This window comes from Girardinichthys multiradiatus, chromosome 13 (assembly GCF_021462225.1).
Source record: "Girardinichthys multiradiatus isolate DD_20200921_A chromosome 13, DD_fGirMul_XY1, whole genome shotgun sequence".
Taxonomy (NCBI): Eukaryota; Metazoa; Chordata; class Actinopteri; order Cyprinodontiformes; family Goodeidae; genus Girardinichthys; species Girardinichthys multiradiatus.
The window spans coordinates 32,994,599-33,017,962 of NC_061806.1; the positions used below are offsets into that span (position 1 = coordinate 32,994,599).

General features: G+C 36.9%; 1 protein-coding gene across 6 annotated transcripts in view; it reads left to right on the forward strand.

Moving 5' to 3' along the window:
* The first annotated feature begins 328 nt into the window (after nucleotides 1-328).
* Nucleotides 329-23,364, forward strand: part of LOC124879176 (collagen alpha-1(XIV) chain-like) — a 262,372-nt gene continuing 239,336 nt past the window's right edge. For 3 of the 6 annotated variants that reach the window (XM_047383584.1, XM_047383586.1, XM_047383587.1), the window contains exons 1-4: nucleotides 329-450; nucleotides 3,234-3,326; nucleotides 11,648-11,764; nucleotides 21,592-21,735. In XM_047383584.1, coding sequence (XP_047239540.1) covers nucleotides 3,245-3,326; nucleotides 11,648-11,764; nucleotides 21,592-21,735 — 343 coding nt within the window. In that variant the 5' untranslated portion in view covers nucleotides 329-450; nucleotides 3,234-3,244. Of the gene's footprint in view, nucleotides 451-3,211; nucleotides 3,327-11,647; nucleotides 11,765-21,591; nucleotides 21,736-23,364 lie in introns of all 6 variants that reach the window. The other 3 variants (XM_047383585.1, XM_047383590.1, XM_047383588.1) reach the window with 3 other exon arrangements.

Genomic DNA, 23,364 nt, shown 5'->3' on the forward strand with positions numbered 1-23,364 from the left:
TGTTCTCATTTTCTTTACGCTGAATCTTTTGTTGTTTTTGCTCTTCATTCTATAAATCCGACAATATTTGTGGAGACACATGTCACTTTAAGCTGCAACTTTAAAAGCACCCAACATCAAACAGATTAATATGATTTTTAGCTCTTAGCTCTGGAGTAGGATTAGGGGCAGCAGAAGGAGGGGCTTGCCCAGGACTTGAAACGCCAAGAAATGAGTCCAGTATAGGCCTTTAGATAGTAAATCCTGGATTTGGTACCCTTGGTAACTGCGAGGTTTATTTTGAAAATTTCAACCGGAAGTTCTGTTTGTTATTCATTCTGACTTGACTCCAGGTCGGCAGCTGAGAGTTGTTGAACGGACTGAATCTGGGAGTCGGTGTGAGACCAACGAGCCTGTCACTGAGCTGTCCGGAGGGAAGAGGCAGAACCTGGAAGCATATGATCTGAGGAGGTAAAACTGATCTCCATTCACGCTGCACATACCTACAAAATCAGCTCTCAGAACGCAACCTGGGAACCTTTTTATTCCACCTCAAAGCGCTGCTTAGTTGCGCTGCTGATGGCGAGACGAGATCTCACCTTCGCTCAGATCAATTAAGGACAACTTCCGTTGCTTTTATCCATCTGAAACAAAACACAGAGTCGGAGAGCAGATGTCTTATTACAGTTCTTCCAGATGCTCTACTTGTTTTCATTGCGAAATAACTACTGATTGATCTTTTAGATACAATGAACTCGGTAAAATATATCCTTAATGATGCCAAAACGCAAATTAAAACTGTAAGCTAAGAATGTAAACGTGTATGCCATGAGGGATTCATTGGAAAGTTTTTTTTTTTTGTTCCTTTCTCTTTCTAATTAAGGTGCTCTCAGTGGTAAAGATATTTTAAATCGTAATTCTGCGTTTATTGCCACCAGTAGCTTGTGGTAATGTTGACGCAGAAAAATACGGAGTATTCTGAATCATGTAGGTGCACTGACGTTTTACTTCTGGAGAATACTTGTTTCCCCTGTGCATTGTTAGTGGTATTAATCAAAGTGAAAAGGCAGCTCTTACAGGTGACAGCTGTGTCTGCTGCTGCGCCTCTATCCCCCTGGAGTAACATGTTTCATGCTTGATGCAGCTTGAAAGACTCGCATGAAGCTCATTCCATGCCAGATCACCTAACCCTCCTCAGTTCATGTCAAGAATTTTCTTGACTAAAAAGTAATACTGATTGGAGGAAAACCGCTATTAAGATCACAGGACCTTGTAAAATCCTAAAGCTTGCATACTTCTCTGTGGTTCTTGCAGTTAAATTTCATCATGTTTCAAATTCAAACTGGTTGCTAACTTTTTTCTGGATTTTATTAAAATGTGTGCTTAGCACAAATAAGCATTTGATAATAAAGAAAAGTTTATAAATGCTTTAGATTTTAATAATATTTTTCTGCCAAAGTGAACATGCGTTTTACCTTTAATTTGAATTATTTTGAGTAACCAAATCTTGAATATATCTTGAATCAGTTTAGTTTTGTCATATAAGGAAGTTGTTTGTAAGTGCCACATGTGTTATCATGTGTTATATATATATATATATATATATATATATATATATATATATATATACACACAATGCATTGCAAAAGTATTTACACCCCCGGATCTTTTTCACATTTTGTCATGATACAACCACAACCTCTATGTATTTATGGGGTTCCTGTGAGACAAACCGTACAAGAAGAGGATTACACTAAGAAGCAACCAAAGGAAATGTAGAACTGTAGAAATTCCCATTTCAGGTGGCAGAATGGGCTGATGGTGCGATTATTAGTTGTGACCTCCACAAATTTGGTCTTAATGGAAAAGTTGCAGGAACAAAGATATAAATTAAACTTTTAAATGTAATTAAAATGCTAATGAGTGACAGAAATCTAACACTGGTCCTCCCCCTAAAAACACAATTTCCACAAAAGATATGTCGGTGGTGGCATCATGCTGTGAGGACCCTTTGGTGGAAAAATGGATGGAGCTGCAGGGCAATCCTAGAAGAAAACCCATTAGTGGTTGCAAAAAACTTGGCACTGGTGCAGAGTTTCACCTTCCATCACATCCTAAGCATACAAGCAGAGGTCCACTGGAATGGTTTAGATCAAAACATATTCATATGTTGTATAAAGGCACCAAGATTCTCTCGAGTCAATCTGATGCAGAGAAGAATGGATAAAAGCTTTAGTAGTTAGGTGTCAAACTTAGTAGAGATTCATTGTAGGAGACTTGAGGATGTAACTGTTACAAAATGTAACTCTACAAAAGCAAGTTTGCCACACTCCTCAAATATTTAATTGTTCTAAAAATGAAAACATGTCTACTTTTTTCCACTTTACAATTATCCAGTACTTTATGAGGTTCTGTCAGTCATGTCTGGGTAGATTTGCTGTTGTGCCTTACTTTTTGAATTTTTAGATGGACTGAACAGTGAACTATAATCCTGCTTGAAACCTAACCATACATTTATCCTAGACCTGTTTGGTGTGTTCCTTGGTCTTCCTGATGCTGTTTATTTACAAATGTTTTCTTGCAAATTTCTAAGGCCTTCACAAAACGGCTGTATATTCACCAAGTTAAGGTGATTTCTGAAGGGAATTATTGCACTGGATTTCTTTATTTTAAAGATTTTATTTTTAAAACCAACCTTAAAAATGCTATTCTACCCCTAATTCACATTTAATATGTGTTGGTCTATCACATTTGAATTTCAATAAAAGCAAGTTTTAAATTTTAACAAAAGTTTCTCATTGTAACATAAGAAAATCTGAAAATGTTCACGGGTTATAATTACTTTTACAAGAGGCTGTATACTTTAAAATGACGTATATGTTTCACTGCTAACTGGAAATTCAGTGCTTAAATGCACGAGTAGGTAAAACTTAAGCTTCTTCCTTCTCTGATTAAGACTTTGTCAAAAAGATTCTAGTAATATTTAGTTGTTATTAAGAGATAGATGTACTAAGTTGCAGTGCATTTAAAAGAATTGTGACTTGGTTCACCACTAAATAGATTAAAGAACATGAACAGCTGCCATAATCTATGATGAGATACTCAATGGATGCTAAGTGAAAAACTGAAGTCCCCCCTCTCTCCTGTTTCTAATCATTTTATATTTTCTATCCTTCCTTCCTGTCTTCTTTTGTTACTCCCCTTCTTCCTCCTACACCCCGCTTAAACTCAGGTGTTTTGTGTCCTCTGTTCAGCTGGAATCAGGATGCAGTTTTCAGTCAGACTGAGTTTCTTCCTGCTGGGCTTTGTTCTCATCGCAGTGTTACCTCACACAGCAAAAGGCCAAGGTAAGTACCTCTGCCTTACTACTCATCAGTGTCAGCAAGGTGAAAATGTCTTTACAGAATAGGACCAAACATGACTGAGGTGGGCTTTTAATAAAAATGATACGCTGGATAAATAGACAGTATGAACTTTCCAAGACAGTGAAAACATTTAGGGCTTTGAAAGAATTGTTTCCATTGCAGAAACTGGACCAACATTAGGCAAGGTTATGTGTTTTTTTTTCTATGAAGAGTCACAGGGCTTTCTGTGTTCATTTAAGATCAAGTGGTCCTCCAACATTTTAACTGGAAGTAAAGGCTAAAACTGTCTGAAGCTCCTGCTTCCCAGGGCTACAGGTAAAAATGGCAAGCAGGAAGATCCTGCAAGATCTGCACTAAATAATCACCACACACCCTAGTTATGACAACTATTTAAAAGAGAAAACTATGATACAAAGCAAGGTTAAATGGGATAAATATGGAAACTCTTTGGGGGGTGGGGGGGTCCAGACTTTAAAGTTTTATTTCTTTTTAATGTATTTCCTGCCAATGTGCTCTCATCTCTCTGTTTCTATTAAAGGGAAAAGCCTTGATACTATAGTCATTAAAAACAGGTTGCTCCAGCCGTTAAAGATGTTATTGGTGCTTTCTTTCACCTCCTCAACTCTTTAACTCCACCATTTGAACGTGCTGATTTATGTAAAGGAAGTGTGTAAGGTCAATTCTGGTTACAAATCTTGAATTCAGGTTGCAAATGCGGAATCTGTTATTTAAAAGCCTAATCTGAAGCAGCTTTGCTGTTTTAGTGGGTTTTGTACACTTAACTTTGTGTTTAAATGTCTTTTATTTTAAGTCTATTGTCTTCAGCTCATTTAACATTAAAGCAATTAAATAACCTCACTTATTACCTGATTAGGACCAAATGAGTTTCCTCATCATCATTATAATAATGACCTATTATAAACATTAACTTTTTAAAAGCTTTTGTTCCTGGAAAGAAAGCAATGGATTGGTGTTCCAGTTTAATGAGCTATGCTTGTTTTCCATCATTTTAAAGATAACTGAACTTTGGAGCTCGGATAAAGTTTTCAGTTTTAACATGTTGGATGTCAAGTGTTATGTGAGGCACAAAAAAAACAAACTTTTTGCCTTGAGGCTATGCAGGAGTTTTATTGCACTCTGACACCTCCCGAGTTGGAGCTCTCCCAAAGGTTTTTGGAATTGGTGAACCTAAAACAGGACTGAACTGAAACCGATTTTAAATTGATGCTTGCTTCTTAACCACACTCAGAATACATATGCTGATGGTTTGCCACGTCATAAACCCTTTACAGAGGGAAAAAGGTCATTGTGAGATATAATTCGTTTAAAGAGATTTATGTTATAGTAATTTCTTTTGGTATTCCATACAAAAAGAAAGGGAACCTGGCCAACCTCGTTGCCACAGCTTATTTAAGACTATAGGCAGCTGCAGTGTCTGTGTGCTGTGTGTTGATTGGTTGTAATTAAGCCATATTTCTACTGCCTTATTGAATGTGTTGTATCTTTGCCAAGCTACTTTTGCTTATTTTTGCACATATTTATAGCAGCCTCCACAAATATTGCTAGCCTTGTGAAAGACATGTACAAAAGCCTTAAAATGTGTTCTTGTGCAAGGCTTTGTGATTCCAAAATGTCTAACTTCACTTCAGTTCTGTAAGAGTGATTTTTTTCTTTACTTTTCACCTCCCTTGCCATCCTCCTCACTGTGCATTGAGGCAAGACAAACTTGGGTCTTCATCTAGATACAGTTTTAAACTTTTTAAACATTCCTCTAACTGCAGATGTGAGGAAGATTGGGTGGGTAGTGACTTTTTTTGCCATCTAAAATTCAAGTTAGTTTATTTTTATTTCATAGTATTTAACAAAATGACTCAGCATTGTCAGAAATCGTCTCATCTTTACAGTTTTGAGGATCGGCTAAGGGAAACAGGCTTCCGTGCAACGTCATGTTTATATACCAGGGAAGGAAGAAGTCACCAATTACTAATTAAATAAATCATAGACACAACTGAAGTAAAAATAACAAAATGCTGCAGTCACGTTTACTTTAAAAACAATGATTTAGGGGGTCAATAATGGTGCCATCTGTGATTTTTGATTGTTGTTTAAAACAGTTCTTTCTTAATGTGTTTTTTTTCTCCACACTGAAAAAGTGATTTCCCAATACAGGTTGTAACTTTCTAAAATTTTCAGTTTGAGTTTTTAATCATGCTTTAGCCAAGAAATATGAATTTATTTCAAGACTTTGTACACATCTTCTTTTAAGCGTGGATGCTAATAAAACATTATGTTTACTTTATATTTGTATCAGATAAAATAAAAGTAATAAACGTATTACCATTTAGGAGAATTTACATCTATTCATTGAGTCTGCAAAATAAACAGGAGCTAATTGTTCCAGCTTTGAATGTTGGTATGCTTACCTCTGGATAATTTGTGCACCGGTCAGTCTGGACAGACAATTGGCTCAGTGAATCTTTGCAACAGAGAAAGTCTTGCACAGCATGGACAGTTGCTAGGTTTTGGGCTGAATATGAGAAAACTGAAAACAACCACAGCATTCCTCAACTAAAGGCATGGTGTGCTAGCCTGGGCTACAGCGGCGACCCGGGAGGAGCCAAGACTTATGAGTTGCTGAGAAACCCCTCCTTTCCTGTGGAACCTTTGTTTTCATATGGGTCAGACAAGGTGAGAGGCCTTTTCGGCTGAATTGACATGTATTATAAAAAGGTTACGGATTGTTAAAACATTTGACTTAAATTATTGCATGAAAATATTGCCAGATGTCTTTGTTAGGCTCATCCTGTCTACCCAGTTTCCTTATGTCTCAGTAAGGGCTGTGATTAAGTAATTACTTAGTCTGCCTTAAATCACTTTCTAACATCTGACAGAAAATCCCAATTTCAGAGGTTAAAGGTGAAATTTCAGTGGCTCAGTGAAGGATTTACAGAGACTTCTCATGTTTCCCATCCCCTCTATAGAAAGACTAGAAGAAGTATCCTCGGGTATAACTGTCTGGAAGGAGGGATGTGATCAAATGTCAGCGCTGCACTGTTACTTTTTTGGTCACATATAAATTGTTAACATATTAATTTGATCTGAATTATAGTCCAAAATCAGAACCTTTTACACACTTAAGTTAAAAGTAATCCAAGTCTCTGGAAATATTTACACATTTAAAGGCTTTAAAGCAGTTATTTCTTCTGATTCCATGTTGTCAGGTGTGGATTAAAAATACAGATTGCACATTTTAAATTTATCTTCTCTCTTGATTTATTGATGATTAAAATCCACATGGTAGCAGCATAGGTCAGTTTTTGCAATGGCAATATAGATCACGGATTATTTTCTAAAACACACTCACGTCAAGGTTCCCTCGCTTACATATGAGTTTTCTTGTTTTCTGTACTCAGCTCACTGCTGTTCTCTCCCCTGATACCACAGCCCACCTCAGAACACTAACACTTCATTTAAAATGCAGTCAAATCAGCATTTTCGACTTGCTGCACAACTCACGTTGGGTGTGACGGACACTTGGCCCCTGCTGTTTGCACGAGATCCTCGATGAAAAATAGATGAGAATTAAGTTCCTATCTCTGCTCGTAAGGCCTTTTGTCTGTCTTCACTGGGCTATTTGCACAACATTCAATATTTTTCTCTGTGTGAGAATCCAATCTCACAGAGAAGATTCAAAGCTTTGTGAGTGTGTGTAACTATATATATATATATATATATACAGGGGTTGGACAATGAAACTGAAACACCTGGTTTTAGACCACAATAATTTATTAGTATGGTGTAGGGCCTCCTTTTGCGGCCAATACAGCGTCAATTCATCTTGGGAATGACATATTCAAGTCCTGCACAGTGGTCAGAGGGATTTTAAGCCATTCTTCTTGCAGGATAGTGGCCAGGTCACTACGTGATACTGGTGGAGGAAAACGTTTCCTGACTCGCTCCTCCAAAACACCCCAAAGTAGCTCAATAATATTTAGATCTGTTGACTGTGCAGGCCATGGGAGATGTTCAACTTCACTTTCATGCTCATCAAACCAATCTTTCACCAGTCTTGCTGTGCGTATTGGTGCACTGCCTTAAGGATACAATGTTTGAACCATTAGATGCTACCGAACCATTCTTGAGGACCATGTGCATCCAATGGTTCAAACATTGTATCCTGAAGGCGGTGCCGTGTATCAGGATGACAATGCACCAATACACACAGCAAGACTGGTGAAAGATTGGTTTGATGAACATGAAAGTGAAGTTGAACATCTCCCATGGCCTGCACAGTCACCAGATCTAAATATTATTGAGCCACTTTGGGGTGTTTTGGAGGAGCGAGTCAGGAAACATTTTCCTCCACCAGTATCACGTAGTGACCTGGCCACTATCCTGCAAGAAGAATGGCTTAAAATCCCTCTGACCACTGTGCAGGACTTGAATATGTCATTCCCAAGATGAATTGACGCTGTATTGGCCGCAAAAGCAGGACCTACACCATCCTAATAAATTATTGTGGTCTAAAACCAGGTGTTTCAGCTTCATTGTCCAACCCCTGTATATATATATATATATATATATATATATATATATATTTATTTATTTACATTGTTATGTGTGTGTGAAATGCTGCAAAGGAACCGGCAGGATTTTTAAGAGGCAGCAGAATTAAAATAAACAGCCACCAATGGTTGCATTGTGTGTGTGTGTGTGTGTGTGTGTGTGTGTGAGTGTGTGCGTGTGTGTGTGTGTGTGTGTGTGTGTGTGTGAACATCAGAAAACACGTGCTTCCAGCTGTGGACAAACATGCATAATTTATGAACATACATGCAGATACGAAGGCACAGTACACAGTTGAGCGACACTGCAAAGAGCGAGGTGCGAATTCTGCATCTTGAATCATTTGGGATTTGTGCAGCTCTCTTCAGACAAGAAAGCTAAGCCCTGAGCTGAAATCTCATGCAGCCCTCATTCTCATCCCCAGGTTGGTGAGATAATTGGTACTGTATTTTATTTTTTCCCTGTGTTTGCATATTAACATATATTTGCCTGAATGCACGGGCTTTTCATTTTCTTCACTGGAGTCAGAATTATCCTTCCTGTGCCGAACTGTGCTGACGTTTCTTTGCATACCTACATAAGTGGTTATATGTCACTGATCTATAGCATAAAAGAGGTGGTTCACTCAAAACCCTTCAGGGCTTTGTGGGTATTATCAGTGTTACTCAACCCAGGGTTGCATAGAAAGATGTAGGGAAATGCAGAAAAAAATCTAAAATAGACCACTAAAGTCTCTTCAAATTGATGCAAAAGGACAGGGAACAAAAAGTTAGAACTGCTTTTTTTGATGATTTGTTTTTCAAAACTAAGTTAATGAATGTGTGAGGGGGGTGAATACAAAAGTGCATTCTGAGGTTTTCACATTGTTTTGTTAAAACGTAATTTAACACCATGTATTATTTTATTTCCATTTCACATTTGGGCACTACATTTTGTTTATCGCACAAAATCTTTGACAAGGTGCAACAGTTTGCGTTTCAGGACTTTTATAAAATGTATCTATCTGTTTAAATAACAAAGTAGATCATAGGGAGTGGTGGAGACATCGTGTAATCATAAAGAACTAAAGTGTCAGAAAAATGTGGGCTTATGGATATTGTCATCACAGCTTTCAACAAAATTGTACATTCATGGGTTGGTATGAGATTCTGACAGATAACCCTGAACAAAAGTAACACAGCTTCACAGTACTGCATTTCTAAAACAAGAATTTAAACCAAACATTTCAGACTGTATTCCATGAAGTAATTGTTTTATTTGAAAAAAAAAATGTAAGCACTGTTGCTACTCATTCCTTTTCACTTATCATTAATGTAAGTAATTTAAAATTAAAACTTTTTAGCACCCAAATAATCCAAGTGGTTGAAGGTCATACAAACATAGGTTACTATTACAGCAATGCCGCCTGTCCAAAGTCGAATGCATGTTTGATTTAATAAAGTCCATGACGCAAATAGGAGACCACCTTGAGATATCCTCTTTGCAGAGCAAATCTGCCTTGGCTTCTCTATATGGTATGCCTGAAATGCCAAGACAGGACACGTGAAAAAGAATAATAAATAAATAAAAGTTAAAATTATGTACATTTTTCCTTTTCACTTTTGTAATGTAAAATTGGGAGCCTGATTAGCTTCTGATTATGTATCAGTTAGCCATATTTTCTGCTCTTTAGGTAGCTTGTAGAAAGTTAGATTTTTTCTTTTTTACTATTTATGATATACCTCATAACCGAAAACTGGCCAGTGTTTATTTTCATGTTATGTTTAAAGGCAGCAAATGTGCATATTGTTCCAAACAGATATGCAACATCAAAAAAATATTTTAAATGGAGCATTTTTTAATTCCCATTTGGTTGTTTTGAGTGAACCCTTCTTAAAAGCCTCTTGTGTATTTTGCTTCAGAGCATCAAAGCTTCAGGAGGCGTCAGTCATTGTGTAGGTATTTAAAGAAGTTGGCAGCAGCAGACTGTTCACCTCATAATGAAGGCACAAACACAGAAACTAGTTTGTGGGCTTTATATCTTATTTTACAACCCCTGGGTTTTTTTTTTTTCTTTGTAGTCAATTAAATTTAACAAGGGAATGTGCTCCGTCTAGATGCATTTTTGTTGTGCGGGATTTGGCTCCTGTGGTGTGGAAATGATAGGGTGGTTGTTGATCTGGTTTTGTGGTTCCTTTCATTGTTTTTCTTTACAATAACCATATTCCAGAGTTTTAACCTGTGTCTTTTATGAAAACTTAACAACACTGCAGAAAACCAGTCAAAAGTGGTTATACCCTCAAATGTTTGTATAAAAACTCAACCTACAGTGTTGTTGACTTTTCTGTAAGTCTCTACACAGGTGAAGGCAATTGTAAAAAGTTTCGGGTTTTGTGGAGTTTATTTGATCACGTTATTCTGTGATTTACATCTGAATTATCCTGGCTTGGACAGGAGAGGAATAGCACTGGCATTGCTATTCCAGTGCATTTCCCTTTGGTACCTTTTGTTCTTTAAGTTTCTTTTAATTTCCCTTTGGGTTAATAAAGTATTTTTTTGAATTAAAGTCACATTCTCTCCTTTTCATTGTCCTTCTCTCCTCTCTCATGGATTTCAAAGCGAACAGACGTCCTGAGATCAGTAAAGCTATGGATCAGTCATATGAAAAATGGCAGGGGGACAGATGAGGAAATGCTAAGAGAGTGCCCGCTGGTGAAAATAAATGAATATGAAAATAGTTGGGTGAAAAGTGGGGGTATAGGCCTCTAGACATCTAAAAGGGCCAACAACTAATCAGAATGACAGGCAGGAACGTCACTTTGATATCGATAGTAAGAAGAGCACAACCAAGACCTGTCATACCCCACAGAGACAAGCACAATTAAGGAAGACAAGAAAGAGGACGAGAATGGGACTTTGGGGCCTTTTAATGTGACATCTGTTCTATCTAATCTCTGATGTGTATCCTCCACATGGATGAGATACAGTATATCCTGTTTTTTCCATTTCCTGACAAAAACAGAGTGATTGTCTCAATGGCACCATAACTCTGGAGGGAGTTCAATCACATGTACTGTAAATCTTTTACAGTTTTGTGCTCGGTTTGACTGTGCTTGAGTGAAAATTGATGGAGGGCACATTCTGCAACTCATGCAGCGTAATGATTAACAGTGTTGTTCAAAAGTATGCACACCCTTGTTGTTTTTCATATAGAGGGCAGTAGTGGAAGAAAACCTAAGCCTAGAGTAAAGGTTTACCTTCTAGTAGGACAACAATACATATCAAAGCATATCAATGTTAGAGCTATTCTGCAAAGAAAAAAGGAAAGATCTCTACAATTCTACATCTTATCTCTACACTAAAGCTGGTAAAGAAAAACTCCAAATTCTAAACCATGTATCATTTTCCAGTTTACAATTATGTAATACTTGGTGTTGGTCTATCACAATATATATATATATATATATATATATATATATATATATTTCAAATTGTTAGAAAAAATTTGTAAGGCACTGGTTGAAAACTAGTAAGGATCATCAGGGTTTTTTAATAACTTGTGAGCATAACGTTGAACTCCCCTCAATGTTATGGTACAGACATTGATGACAACTGAAGTTTTCCAGTATTAACCAAAAATATGGAAATTATCTGATGCATGAGACTGTTTTATTGAAATTTGCATTGGATACAGATTCTTACATAATATTTCTGATCGTGCAGTCATTTAATACAGCTTATTTCGTTTTTTCTGTGACCAGTCTCATCACCTCGGAGATTTCGTGTAAAAGTCCTGGGACAGGACAAGCTTGAGGTATCGTGGAAAGAACCAAAAGGAGATTTCGAAGGCTACAAGGTCATTTACACCACACGTCCAGGTAAGATTAGGCATAGAGATCCAATCTTGTTTTCATCTTGAAAGATGTGTATGTTTCCCATGATCCTTTTCTTGGTGTTTGAGCCAAGTATTTGCACAAGCATGTGTTTATAACATAAAATTAAAACAAGACAAACAACAGAAATGCTGAAAGAAAACCTCAGCAAACCCAGCCACATTTTTTTTCTCCATTTAAAGCCTTCCTGTTTCAACTTGATCAGTTCAAAGAAATATTACAAAGAATTGTTAAATAATATTCTTCTCCTGTCCGGTCCTGTTCACACTGTTAACCCCTCTTCATACCCAGTAACCTGGCAATAATTTCTCAGACAGCTGGATTGGCTAATGCTATATTTAAGGGCCCCTCCATTGTAATTGTTGCATAAAGGGATATTTTGTTTAGTGAAAATTAAAATATTAATACATTTTAGTAATAGATTAATTAAATGTTTGTCTTTTCCAGGTTCTTATAAATGTTGTTATGCAACAGTAAAATGCAAAAGCAAAGCGCCATTCCCTCAGGGAGAATTAATCAGCATTTTATCTGTGTGTGAGTTCATAAGTCATTTTGCAGAAAAAGTGACACCTTACAGCAGACAGGGTGGAATATATTTGATACTCCAGTTACATTGGCTGCCATGGTACAAACCTGTGACCAACCTGAGTGAACGACAGTGAAAATGTATTAATGTACCCTTCAAGCGGTTTGTTTTCAAACACTCAACAGTTAATCATCCATTGAAGATTTGTCTGAATACTTTTTTTTAGTCTTGAGAGGCTACAGTCAATACAGGCTTTTCCTCACAAGAAGAAGTTGAATTACAGTTAAATCTAATACAATCAAATGGATTAAAGCCTGAAATCAGTGATGGGTTTTCTGTTTTAAAACCAACAATTAGAATAATTAATTTTTGATTCATATTAATAAGTGCTGAGCAATAAAACAAAAACAGTATTTTTTGTTCTTATTGCCCTTTGTAATCTTTTGAAAGATTGATTAGATCATCAAACAAAGGCTTCTTTCCCACTTGTTAAGAGTAATTTTCTAAATTGACTGTGCCAGACAAAAAAATATACAAATGTTCTATGGGTCTGTATGTTTTAGATGGTTTCCTGCTCTAACATTCAACATAAGACTTGGCTTGTCTGCTTGTCAAGCTCTGCAGCCATCTAATAATGACTCATTCTCTTGTTCTTATCCTCACTGCCATATTATGCATTAAGCTACAGACTAATTTGGCTCATTTTGTTGGGATATTTATTAAGATCTTGGCATTTGAATAGAATAGAATATTCTTTATTGTCATCTTCAGAAATACAATAAAATTGAAAAAATTCTATCTGGTCAGTGCATACAAAATTTATAATTTTTGTAAATAAAAAAATAGAAGTAATTGGTTTAAAACATAAAATAAAAACACAAATACACATATTTATACTGATTGTACTACTACTATTATTGCATTTCCCTTCAGATTCTGGCTGTACAGATTTAGCTATTGCTGTTGGAAAGAAACTGTTTTTGAATCTCCTGTGGGGTGAAGGCAGTCGACAATCTTTTTGAGTTGCGTTAATGACCCTTACCTCTGTGCCTTTGTACAGCTAGTGTACCACACACAGATGCAGTAGGTCATTATGTTCTCAACAGAGCACAGATAATAGGACACCAGCGGTCTCTGTGATGTTATTTTTTCTAAGCAGCCGCAAGAAGTACAGTCTCAGCTGGACCTTTTTCAGCAGCTCAGAGGTGTCCACACATCAGGTCATGTTCTCCTCGATGTGCACTTCCAGAAAGCGGAAGTCAGCCACCCTCTCCACACCAGTGTGTGGGGATGATGGTATTGAATGCTGAGCTATAGTCCACAAAAGCTGCAGCTGCACATAACTCAGCTGCTGCTCTAGATGGGACTGTGCAGCATGGAGGGCTGTGGCTACTGCATCCTCAGTGGATGTATGAGCCCTGTGGGCAGAGTGGTGGCGGCCAAAGCTTTTGAGGACAAGTCATGTGATGTGGGCCCTGACCAGATGTTCAAAGCATTTAATGACCACTGTTTGAGTCAGTGCCACTGGCCGCAAGTCAATAAGACTGGCAGGCCCGGGACAGCCATTTGCCTGGACTGCATTCAACAGTCATATACTTCAGGTCTGAAGAGCAGTGACCGTCTACAGTCATTGCTAGTACACCAGCTGTTATTAATGTCCACACAGACCCCCCCCCCCCCCCCCTCTGTTCTTACTGTAAGTCCCGTGTCCTGTTCAGGCACTGTGCAGTGTAACCTGCTAGCTCAGTCGCAGAACCCGCTATGGATGAGTGTAACCAGGTCTCTGAAGTAAAGGGGCAAATGGAAACATGGTTTTCAAATTTTCTCACTAGCTTGTGAGCTCCTGCAGAAGAAGAGCATCCCCACAGCATGGTACTGCTACTACCTTCTTTTACTGTTGAGGTGGTGCTTTCAGGGTGCTGTGCATTGTCACAGAAGCATCTGCCTCACCAACCTAAGCCTAAACCTAAGTGTTCCAAAAACCAATCATTATGCATTTTCATTTGGCTTACTAGCACATGTGGGAGGCATATTTGATAAAACGCTGGTCTGTTTCAAAGGTATCACCGCCTAAGAAGTTGGTTTCTGCTACATGTTTCCTTGATTGATGCCTCTATGTTGTCTATTTTTCATTCCTCGCTGCCAATGCCAAACCATGTGCTTGATTCCTTGGCGAGGTGTGGGGATGAGTTAAGCTTGCCATCATGTGTTGTGTCTGTGCTTCTGCTTCATGCTTCTCAAGTGGCTCTATGAAAACACACTTTCCAGACTGTTCTGAACAATAATACTGAGCACATCATGTGTGCATAATGTGGCATAAATGAAAAAATGCCCATGCAACAGAGTCATTAAATAATTTAAATATAATAATTTTTATTTATTGAAAAGAATAATTTAACAGTGATAGAGCATCTTGAGACAGTTGAGATAGTCTTTATTTGTCTTAAAAGTTGACTTATTGATTTTTACCGTTGCGATGTAAACCTTAATAACAACATTTTCAATAAAATAAACTTTTTGAAAACAGCCCAGAACACCTAAGCAAAGCAGACCCTCACCATGATGCTACCTGCACCATGTTTGACAGTTGGTCCATTGTTCCTAGAGTTAAAAGCCTCTCTTTGAGTATCCCAAAAGAAACTTCCTGCTATTGTTACCAATTAGCTCAAGCTTTGTCATCTATAAAACTCTACCATATGTAATGTATTTGGCTTGTCCCTGTGGTTAGCTGTAGATTCCAGTAATGCTTGAAGTTGTCAGTTTTGTACTGGGGATTTCGTTTTTGGTCAGGACCCTCATGTTCTGTAGAAAACCAGCTTTGCTGTCAGCAACATCACTGTGGTTCCAGCAGTTTCCGGTTTAGGGCAGGAATGATACTTGGTGTGGGTTCTGGATTTCGTCTGAGCATCCTAACCTTCCATCAGTTTGGATCAGATGCTAAAAACTTATTGTTCTGGTGTGGCTTTCCCAAAGCTCAGTCCCAAACTGGTCAAAAATCCAGCCACAATTGGGCCAAAAAACGTTTTCATAGCAATACAAACCCTGTGGCTGAGGTTCTAAAGAACATTTAACCAAATATTATTAGTATGTGTATGTATGTTTATGATTTGACCCTTTGTGGATTAAACAAAATCACAATAAATTCAAATGTATCACATCGAAAACACAGCCATATTAAAATATACTAAACTGTGTTGGAATGAATAATGCAGAAAAGTAGTTTTCTGTGATAAATTACATCTGTTATACATCAGGTCAGTGTTTAAAACAGTTTTTTTTTTCTGCAACCTTAGCTGCAGTTACAGACTTGCTGGATATCAGTAACTTTCCCTGTTTACCTCACCACAGGAGGTAATTCAATCTCACCTGTTTTTTCAGGGTGTATGTCATCCTCTATGTTATTAGTTTCACTGTCAGCCAGCAGCAGAGTAAACCTGTAGCTTCTGGTGTTGCTTGGTCTATCTGCTTGATGACATTAATGGAGAAAATGTCAGATAAGGTGCAGTGAGCCCAGGTAGTTGTCCCCTGAGACCACAGGGAGGCCTCGGTTAAATAGAAGGAGTGACATAGGAGTGTAAAATGATGGAGATGCTAGAGGGCAGGAAGAAGGATGGAGCTGTAGAGGCATCAAGGCAAGATAAATGAAACGAAAAAAAAAACAAAAAAACAGAACAACTTTTGGACCTAAAAACAAAAACGTTAATGTTTTATTTCCATGTTGCCTTGTATGTTTAGCCTCCGGGCATTTTTTCTGGTTGTTAAATTGAAGCCTTGCTTCAGTGTTTGTCACATTTTTAAAACCCTCTACTACTGTAACTTTGCATGTAAAAGCTGAAATATCATTTCTTGTAATATTTTTAATATTGCCTGTTTGTAGAAACGTACCAATTAAAATTTGGCAGCCAATTTTTAATATCTGCATTTTGTAAAGTTTTCACCTGCCAATACTGATTTGAGACAGTTCCAATTTCTTTTTAGTACTATATTACAAGAAATTACTGTATAAGAGCAGCTTTATTTTTTTTTCTCTTTATCTTTTTTTCTCTTTACTTTAATAGGTTTCTCTCTCAAATATTTGCAAATACACCAAGGAAGGCCTGTGCTGCTCATTTAACAAAGAAAATTGCTTAGTACAGACATTATTTAAAGAAAAACAGTTAAAAACAAGAAATTTGAACTGCATGCTTTTATTAGCTTTGCTTTGCTTTAGCTTTTTTATTTATTTATCTATTTATTTATTCACTGAGTCAATCATTAAATAATTTATTGTCAACAATACAGACAACTACAGACAATATTGTCCCATTTTTCATTTTTTTAAAAACTAATAATGAATTACACGTTTGTAAATCCATACTTGCGTTCTTCCATAATTTAACTCTAATAACACAAATACACCTCTTTTTAATCTCTTTTCTAGATTTTTTAGTGAATTTACAAACATATTTAATTGACAAGGCAAACATTTTCCTGACAATGAAAGAGGCTAATTACTTGGGTATAAAGTGTTGCTGTTTACCAGAAGTAGGTTTGTGTATTTTATGTTGTCATAGTTAAAAAGGAAACAGGACAATCTTACTTCCTGAAATTCAGGCCGAAGTGATTATTATAATTTTATTTAAAGCCTCACTTTTAAGAAATCTTATTTTAAGGATATGTCTTCTTTTCAAAAAAGTGCTGAAGCAAGTTGGTCTTTGCTGTCAGTCATTTTACAGGAGCAGCAGCTGGAAATTAGATTCTTGAAGAAATTGGCTTTGGTAGCTGTCAGTTCAAGAAGATTTATTGATCCCACCTGGGATGTTTTGTTCTATGGCAACTGAATCAAGCAGCAGACTAAATGACAAATTGAATTTAATCACATAGAAAGCTAAGAAAGAATAGGGACTTCTCTTTCATCACAAACTTAACTAAACAGCTTTGTTACTCCCGGACTTTTCAGTTAATGTGTTTTGGATGTAATCTCTTTAAGTCAGGAAGCAGAAGCGTTTGCTAAAGTCAGTTTGCAAACTGCTGACTTGTGCATTTTCCATACCAGCAAAGCCAATTTTGCTAGCTTAGATGTGGAATACATATTTCTTTTATTTGATCTTTATTTGCGGTTAATGCTTTCTTTGCGCATTGGGTATTGGTTTATACATTTCCCTGTTTGTTCATATTTCCATCTGTTGTACTCTTTGCTGCTAGTGTAAGCTGTCATTCCCCCAGGTACTAATAAAACCAAACATTGCACTCCTTAGATTTGTGATGCCACAGGGCTTCAAAATGTCAAAGATCACATCACTGTCAAATAAAACCATCCAAAGTGAGCTTTTTTTCCTTATTAGGTGATAGTTTCAAGGTTTTGAGGAATGCAAAATGGTATGAAGTGGGTTTGTAAACTGTGCTTCATGGTTGCTTAAGAAACAGCCGTAAAGTAGAATTTTATGTTAAAACTTTCATTGTAGCATCTTTGAAGGAAGCAAGCCTAACTGGCCAACATGCTGCTGTGTCAAAGATCTATTGAACCACATACATTTATAAAGTATTTGGTAAAATTAAATAACCATTAGTATAACAGTTTAGTTTTAGGGATATGAGGAAATTCTGCCTCACAGTAAAATATCAGGATAACAGGATAACTGCAGTTTCTTCTGCTTAAATCTTGCCACACTGTCTGCAGTCTTTGTTTGCCTATATACTGAGAGAGCTGATTAGAGGGGTGTTTGCAATGTTGTCCGAGTGAACCTTTCACTTGGACAAATTCAAAGTAGTTAAAATCACACATATTAAACCCAGATGTTTCTCAGTCAACATTTTAAACACAATTTCATCCCAACATAAATTAGTTTCTGATTTTATGTCATGAGATGTATTCTGATTCATCCAAATCCTCATAAATGTGATCTTATTTACTTAATAGTTTTGTTGTCATAAAATATACCCGATATATTTAAAAGCAGGCCTTTCATTAATACGTTAAATAACTTTGGGATAAACATCAGTCCTAAACACTGTCTGGTTACCCCTTATATCACAGTTTAATATTACCTAATTTCATAGTTTTTGTATTGAATCCTCAACCCCCCATTACTCTGTCTTTTAGTAATAATTAGGGGGAAATCCCCCACCCATATTCTCTGCTTTATTTTCAAAGTAGGCATTTGCATCTGAATACAACGTTGTCAAATATTACCAGGTTGACATACCCCTACTTCAAATTATGTTTTAAAAGAATCCTCAATAATCTCAAAATTCACAAAATTCTAAAGAATACTAATACTATGCTCATTTAAACCTGCTGGTGTAGATTGTGTTTTTATGTTAGTCAAACTTAACTAAACAAAATGTGCAAATTCAAAATGTTGCTCATATTAAATTATACCCTGATAGAATATAAAATTGTTCAACTACTTTATCTTACTATACTTTGCTATAACTTTAATGAAGGCTGCATTCATGGGCCAGTATGTCCCCATATGAGTGCATAGTGACCAACTGCCTTACACTTCAAATTTTGTAAGTCTTTTCTTATTTTATTTTTCTGCTTTCATAAATACTTTATACCTACAGTTCCTTGCGAAAGTACTCGGCCCCCTTGAACTGGTCAACCTCTTGCCGCATTTCAGGCTTCAAACATAAGGATATAAAATTCAAATTTTTTGTGAAGAATCAACAAGTGGGACACAATTGTTAAGTAGAATGAAATTTATTGGATGTGTCAAATAAAAAACTGAAAAGTGGGTCGTGCAATATTATCCGGCAGAAGTTCAGTGAGGATCTCTGAATGATCCAATGTTGTCCCAAATGACTGATGATGATAAATAGAATCCACCTGTGTGTAATCAAGTCTCCGTATAAATGCACTTGCTCTGTGATAGTCTCAGGGTTCTGTTTAAACGCAGAGAGCATCATGAAGACCAAGGAACACACCAGGCAAGTCCGAGATACTGTTGTGGAGAAGTTTAAACACACACCATCCCCACTGTCAAATATGGTGATGGCAGCATCATGGTTTGGGCCTGCTTTTCGTCAGCAGGGACAGGGAAGATGGTCAAAATTGATGGGAAGATGGATGGGGCCAAATACAGGACCATTCTGGAAGAAAACCTGTTGGAGTCTGCAAGAGACCTGAGACTGGGACGGAGATTTATCTTCCAACAAGACAATGATCCAAAACATGAAGCCAAATCTACAATGGAATGGTTCACAAATAAACGTATCCAGGTGTTGGAATGGCCAAGTCAAAGTCCAGACCTGAATCCAATTGAGAATCTGTAGAAAGAGCTGAAGACTGCTGTTCACAAAAGCTCTCCATCCAACCTCACTGAACTTCAGTCTCTCGGTGTGCAAAACTGATAGAGACAAACCCCAAGCGACTTGCAGCTGTAATTGCAGCAAAGGGTGGCGCTACAAAGTATTAACGCAAGGGGGCTGAATAATATTGCACGCCCCACTTTTCAGTTTTTTATTTGTTAAAAATAAATAAATACTTTTCCATAATTCTGTAAAAGGGACATCTTGAATTTTTTCTTTATCTAACTTCATTTGTGTGCTTTTCTTCATAATTCATCTTGTTTCACTTGACTCTTTTTCATTCAATAAAACAGATTGTTATGATCCACTCATGTTCATAAAGGACTTCCTTATTGGCATGACCTACACTTCACTGTGCAAATGTCTCAAAATCTGATTTTTTTTATCTATGTAATGCAAGCAGACATTCAGGTTGCATTGTGAAGACGTCCTGTTTAGAAGGATGTAAATATTTGGCTGTCAGGTTTAATTACTGTTTGAGAGATAAGAAGATTTTCTATCAAAGATTTTTCTTTCTTTCTTTAGATCTTTGTTAGAAAAGAGAACAGTGTCTATTCTGATTTTAAATCTATATAATTACATGGAGATTACTAAAGTTCTGTGAACTCTGTAAAGCTGTGGTCACATTAACAACAACATCAGACAGTAATTTATTCTGAAACTGATTTTAATAGCAAGGAGAGGGAAAATGGAAGCAGAAAAAAAGAGGACAAATTGTGTCTCATCTCAGTAATTTGTCTCAAATATTACAAGGTGGTGATACACAGAAACGTGTTTCTGAAGACAGTAAAAGCAGAAGCGTGTTGTTCATTTGATCTTGTGTCATTTTTTATGATGAGCATGAACAATGAATGATGTAATTGCAGGCTAAAACTGTTTCAATGAAAGCTGTGTTTGCCAAAGATGTGAAACATTGACAAATTTCTCCTTGTCAATAACAGATTTAAATTACCAGTGCTACCACCTTCATTTGCATCTAAATGTATTAATTTGGATATCTTTCATCCTTTTTTTTCCGACTGCTGTAAACAGGTTTGAAATTCAGGATCTGTCATGTTCTTGGATGAGTGGGCCAAATCATTATGAATGCAGCCTGTACAGTTGAACATGTCAAAGGGTCTTCATGAATATTGTTGATTTGTTTTCAGCCTTTTTGAAATGAAAGTTTTGGATAGTGTTGGGGAAAGATTTGCAAAGAAGGATGTTTTTAAACCCCCACTGTCCAAGATGATGGGGAATAAACTTTTTTTTTCACTTTTTGTCACATTACAGAATTTACCTTAGTAATAGAATGAGTGTGTTAAAATAAAGTCTCAAGTCTTGCCACAGACTTTTAATTGAATTTACATCTGAACTTGGATGTGACTGCTTTAACACACGACTAAACTTCAATCTGAACTATTCTGTTGTAGCTTTGGCTGTTTGTTCAGGGTCCCTAAGCATATAGCTAGACCTACTGGAGGATTGCTGAAGAAAATCATCAACACAATATGATGCCACCACTATCATGTTTCCCTGTGGGGATGGTGTGTTCAGGGTGACGTTCAGTGTTCAGTGATTTGCTTACCTCCCACATAGCTCAATGCATGGGACCAATAAACTTAAGGCCTTCACAGAACAATTGTATGTTTTCTGAGCCTGAATTATAAACAGCTAGACTCTGTTTACTAATTAGCAGACTTTTAAAGGCAGAGTGAAGGGCTAAAACAAATGCATGCCACACTTTTCAGATTTTTATTTGTTTATATAATTATTATTTTCCTTCCACTTTAAAAAACTTCTCCTTCCTTGGACTACCAATTTTTGGTCTATTTTATATATAAAATCCTAAAGAAATATAGTGAGTTTTGTGTTGCGATGTTACATTGCAACCATAAGGTGCATAACTAATTTTGCACAATATTGTAAAGGACCCTCATGATAGATGTGTGGGACCTTGATTCTGGTTATTTAACATTTGTCCTCCTGTTTTGCTTTTCTCGCCCTGAAACAGGTGGACAACAGAAGGGGGTTGAACTAGCAAAGCAGGAAACAAATCTGGTTATCAAAGATTTTGACCCCTCAAAAGAATACAACTTTAAGATCTTCGCTGTGAACAAGGGGAAGGAGAGCAAACCTCTTCAAGGAAAATATGAAGGTATGACACTTAAACTCTGATCCCAAACCCTGAGTGCTACAGAAGCTGAGAGCTTCTAAAGGAGGAAACAGTACTTCAGTTAATGTGGCTTGTGTTGAAAACTCACCAGATAAATGCTAATATTCCCTTTTTTGGGGTTTATGTGAATGTAAAGTTTAAGAAAAATTGACCAAGTGAAAATGTTTAAAATGTGACAGAAAACAGCCAACTGCACTTGATGTGACTCAGCTTAGCTCAGCACCAGTCAGTAAAGGCACAGGTGGCGTTCTCCATCAGCTGTGATTAGCAGAGTACCTGCTGTCTGATTGGGGTGTGACTACTAGACCTGTAGGCCTCACAGTTTGGAACTGTACGCCAAGAGCACACAGTGGGGGCTTGTCATCATAATACAGCACAGTTGTTTCTTTGCTCAGTTGCGTCTCATCTTCGCTTCTCTGTGAGGGATGTTAAACAACCTTTGTTTCCTCAGTTTAAGCTGCATCACAAGTCCCCACAACCCACTGTAGAATCTCATCGAAGTGTTTAAAACACTGTAAAATACTCAGAGATTCATTTATGTGGTGCTGTATCTCTTATGAGCAAATTGCCCCTTGATGAATGTAATGCTCCAAGGGCAATATACCAAATACACTGCTAAACGGAGGCACCCTTTAATAAAGACTGCTTTATAAAAAAAATAAAAGAACACAAATAAATTGAAACACCCTTTTTTATGTTTTTAGAAGATCTTTTCATCAGGGTGTTAAATGTATTTGTCCCAGGAGACATTAGATCTTCATTTTACCCATATATAAAAAAACAGGCACCATGGTGTAGGCACAAAAAACAGTTAAGTTAAAGTTTCTAAGAGAACATTATCTAACATTAGCCGATGTATAAGTGTAGGGTGTTCTAAAAACGAAAATCAGAGTACACCTGCTTGTATTCCTTTTGACAATCTTCCCATTTTGTTTTGAATGACCTCGAATTTGAAACGCATCTGCCTGGATTTACCCTCTGGAAGGAGGACTGCAATCATTTGTTACTGTTCCAGCTGCCAGCTCTATGTTGTTGGGACCATGTTTTCTGTCAATCAGCCAGCTGCAACAGCTCACTGAGGTCATTAGGCTTATGCTTATTTAACTGCAAACTCATTTGCATCATCAGACTTAGAAATGTACATTACAGAGTGATTCTGTTTTGTCTGCTTGTGCAAGGAGGCATTTCTTGTTAATTCTATTTTTTTATCTGCTTTTCTAGAAAAACGTGTGCCTTGTAAATACAATTTATTTATTTGATATATGTTTTACAAAGCTTCAGTTTTAAGGTGGTGATTATGCTATGTGTTTTTGATTTTTGTGGTACAAAGTGAAATAACATCCTCTAAAAGTATTGATTTCCTTTTTTTTTTTTTTTTTTCAGTTTTGGGTTGCAGAGGCATAACAACAGCATGTCTGAGTTTACTGTGGGTTTTGGGAAATATGCAGAAATAGGCCAAGTGTTTGCTTTGTTTCAGACACTGACATTCATAGACTTGCTGGCATTTCCTTGCTGTGCTGGAAAACAGAAATCAGTACACGCTGAGCATCTAAACTGTCTGTCATGCATAAAACCACAGGTGCAAAGGGGTGGTTTTATATAGCTTTGATT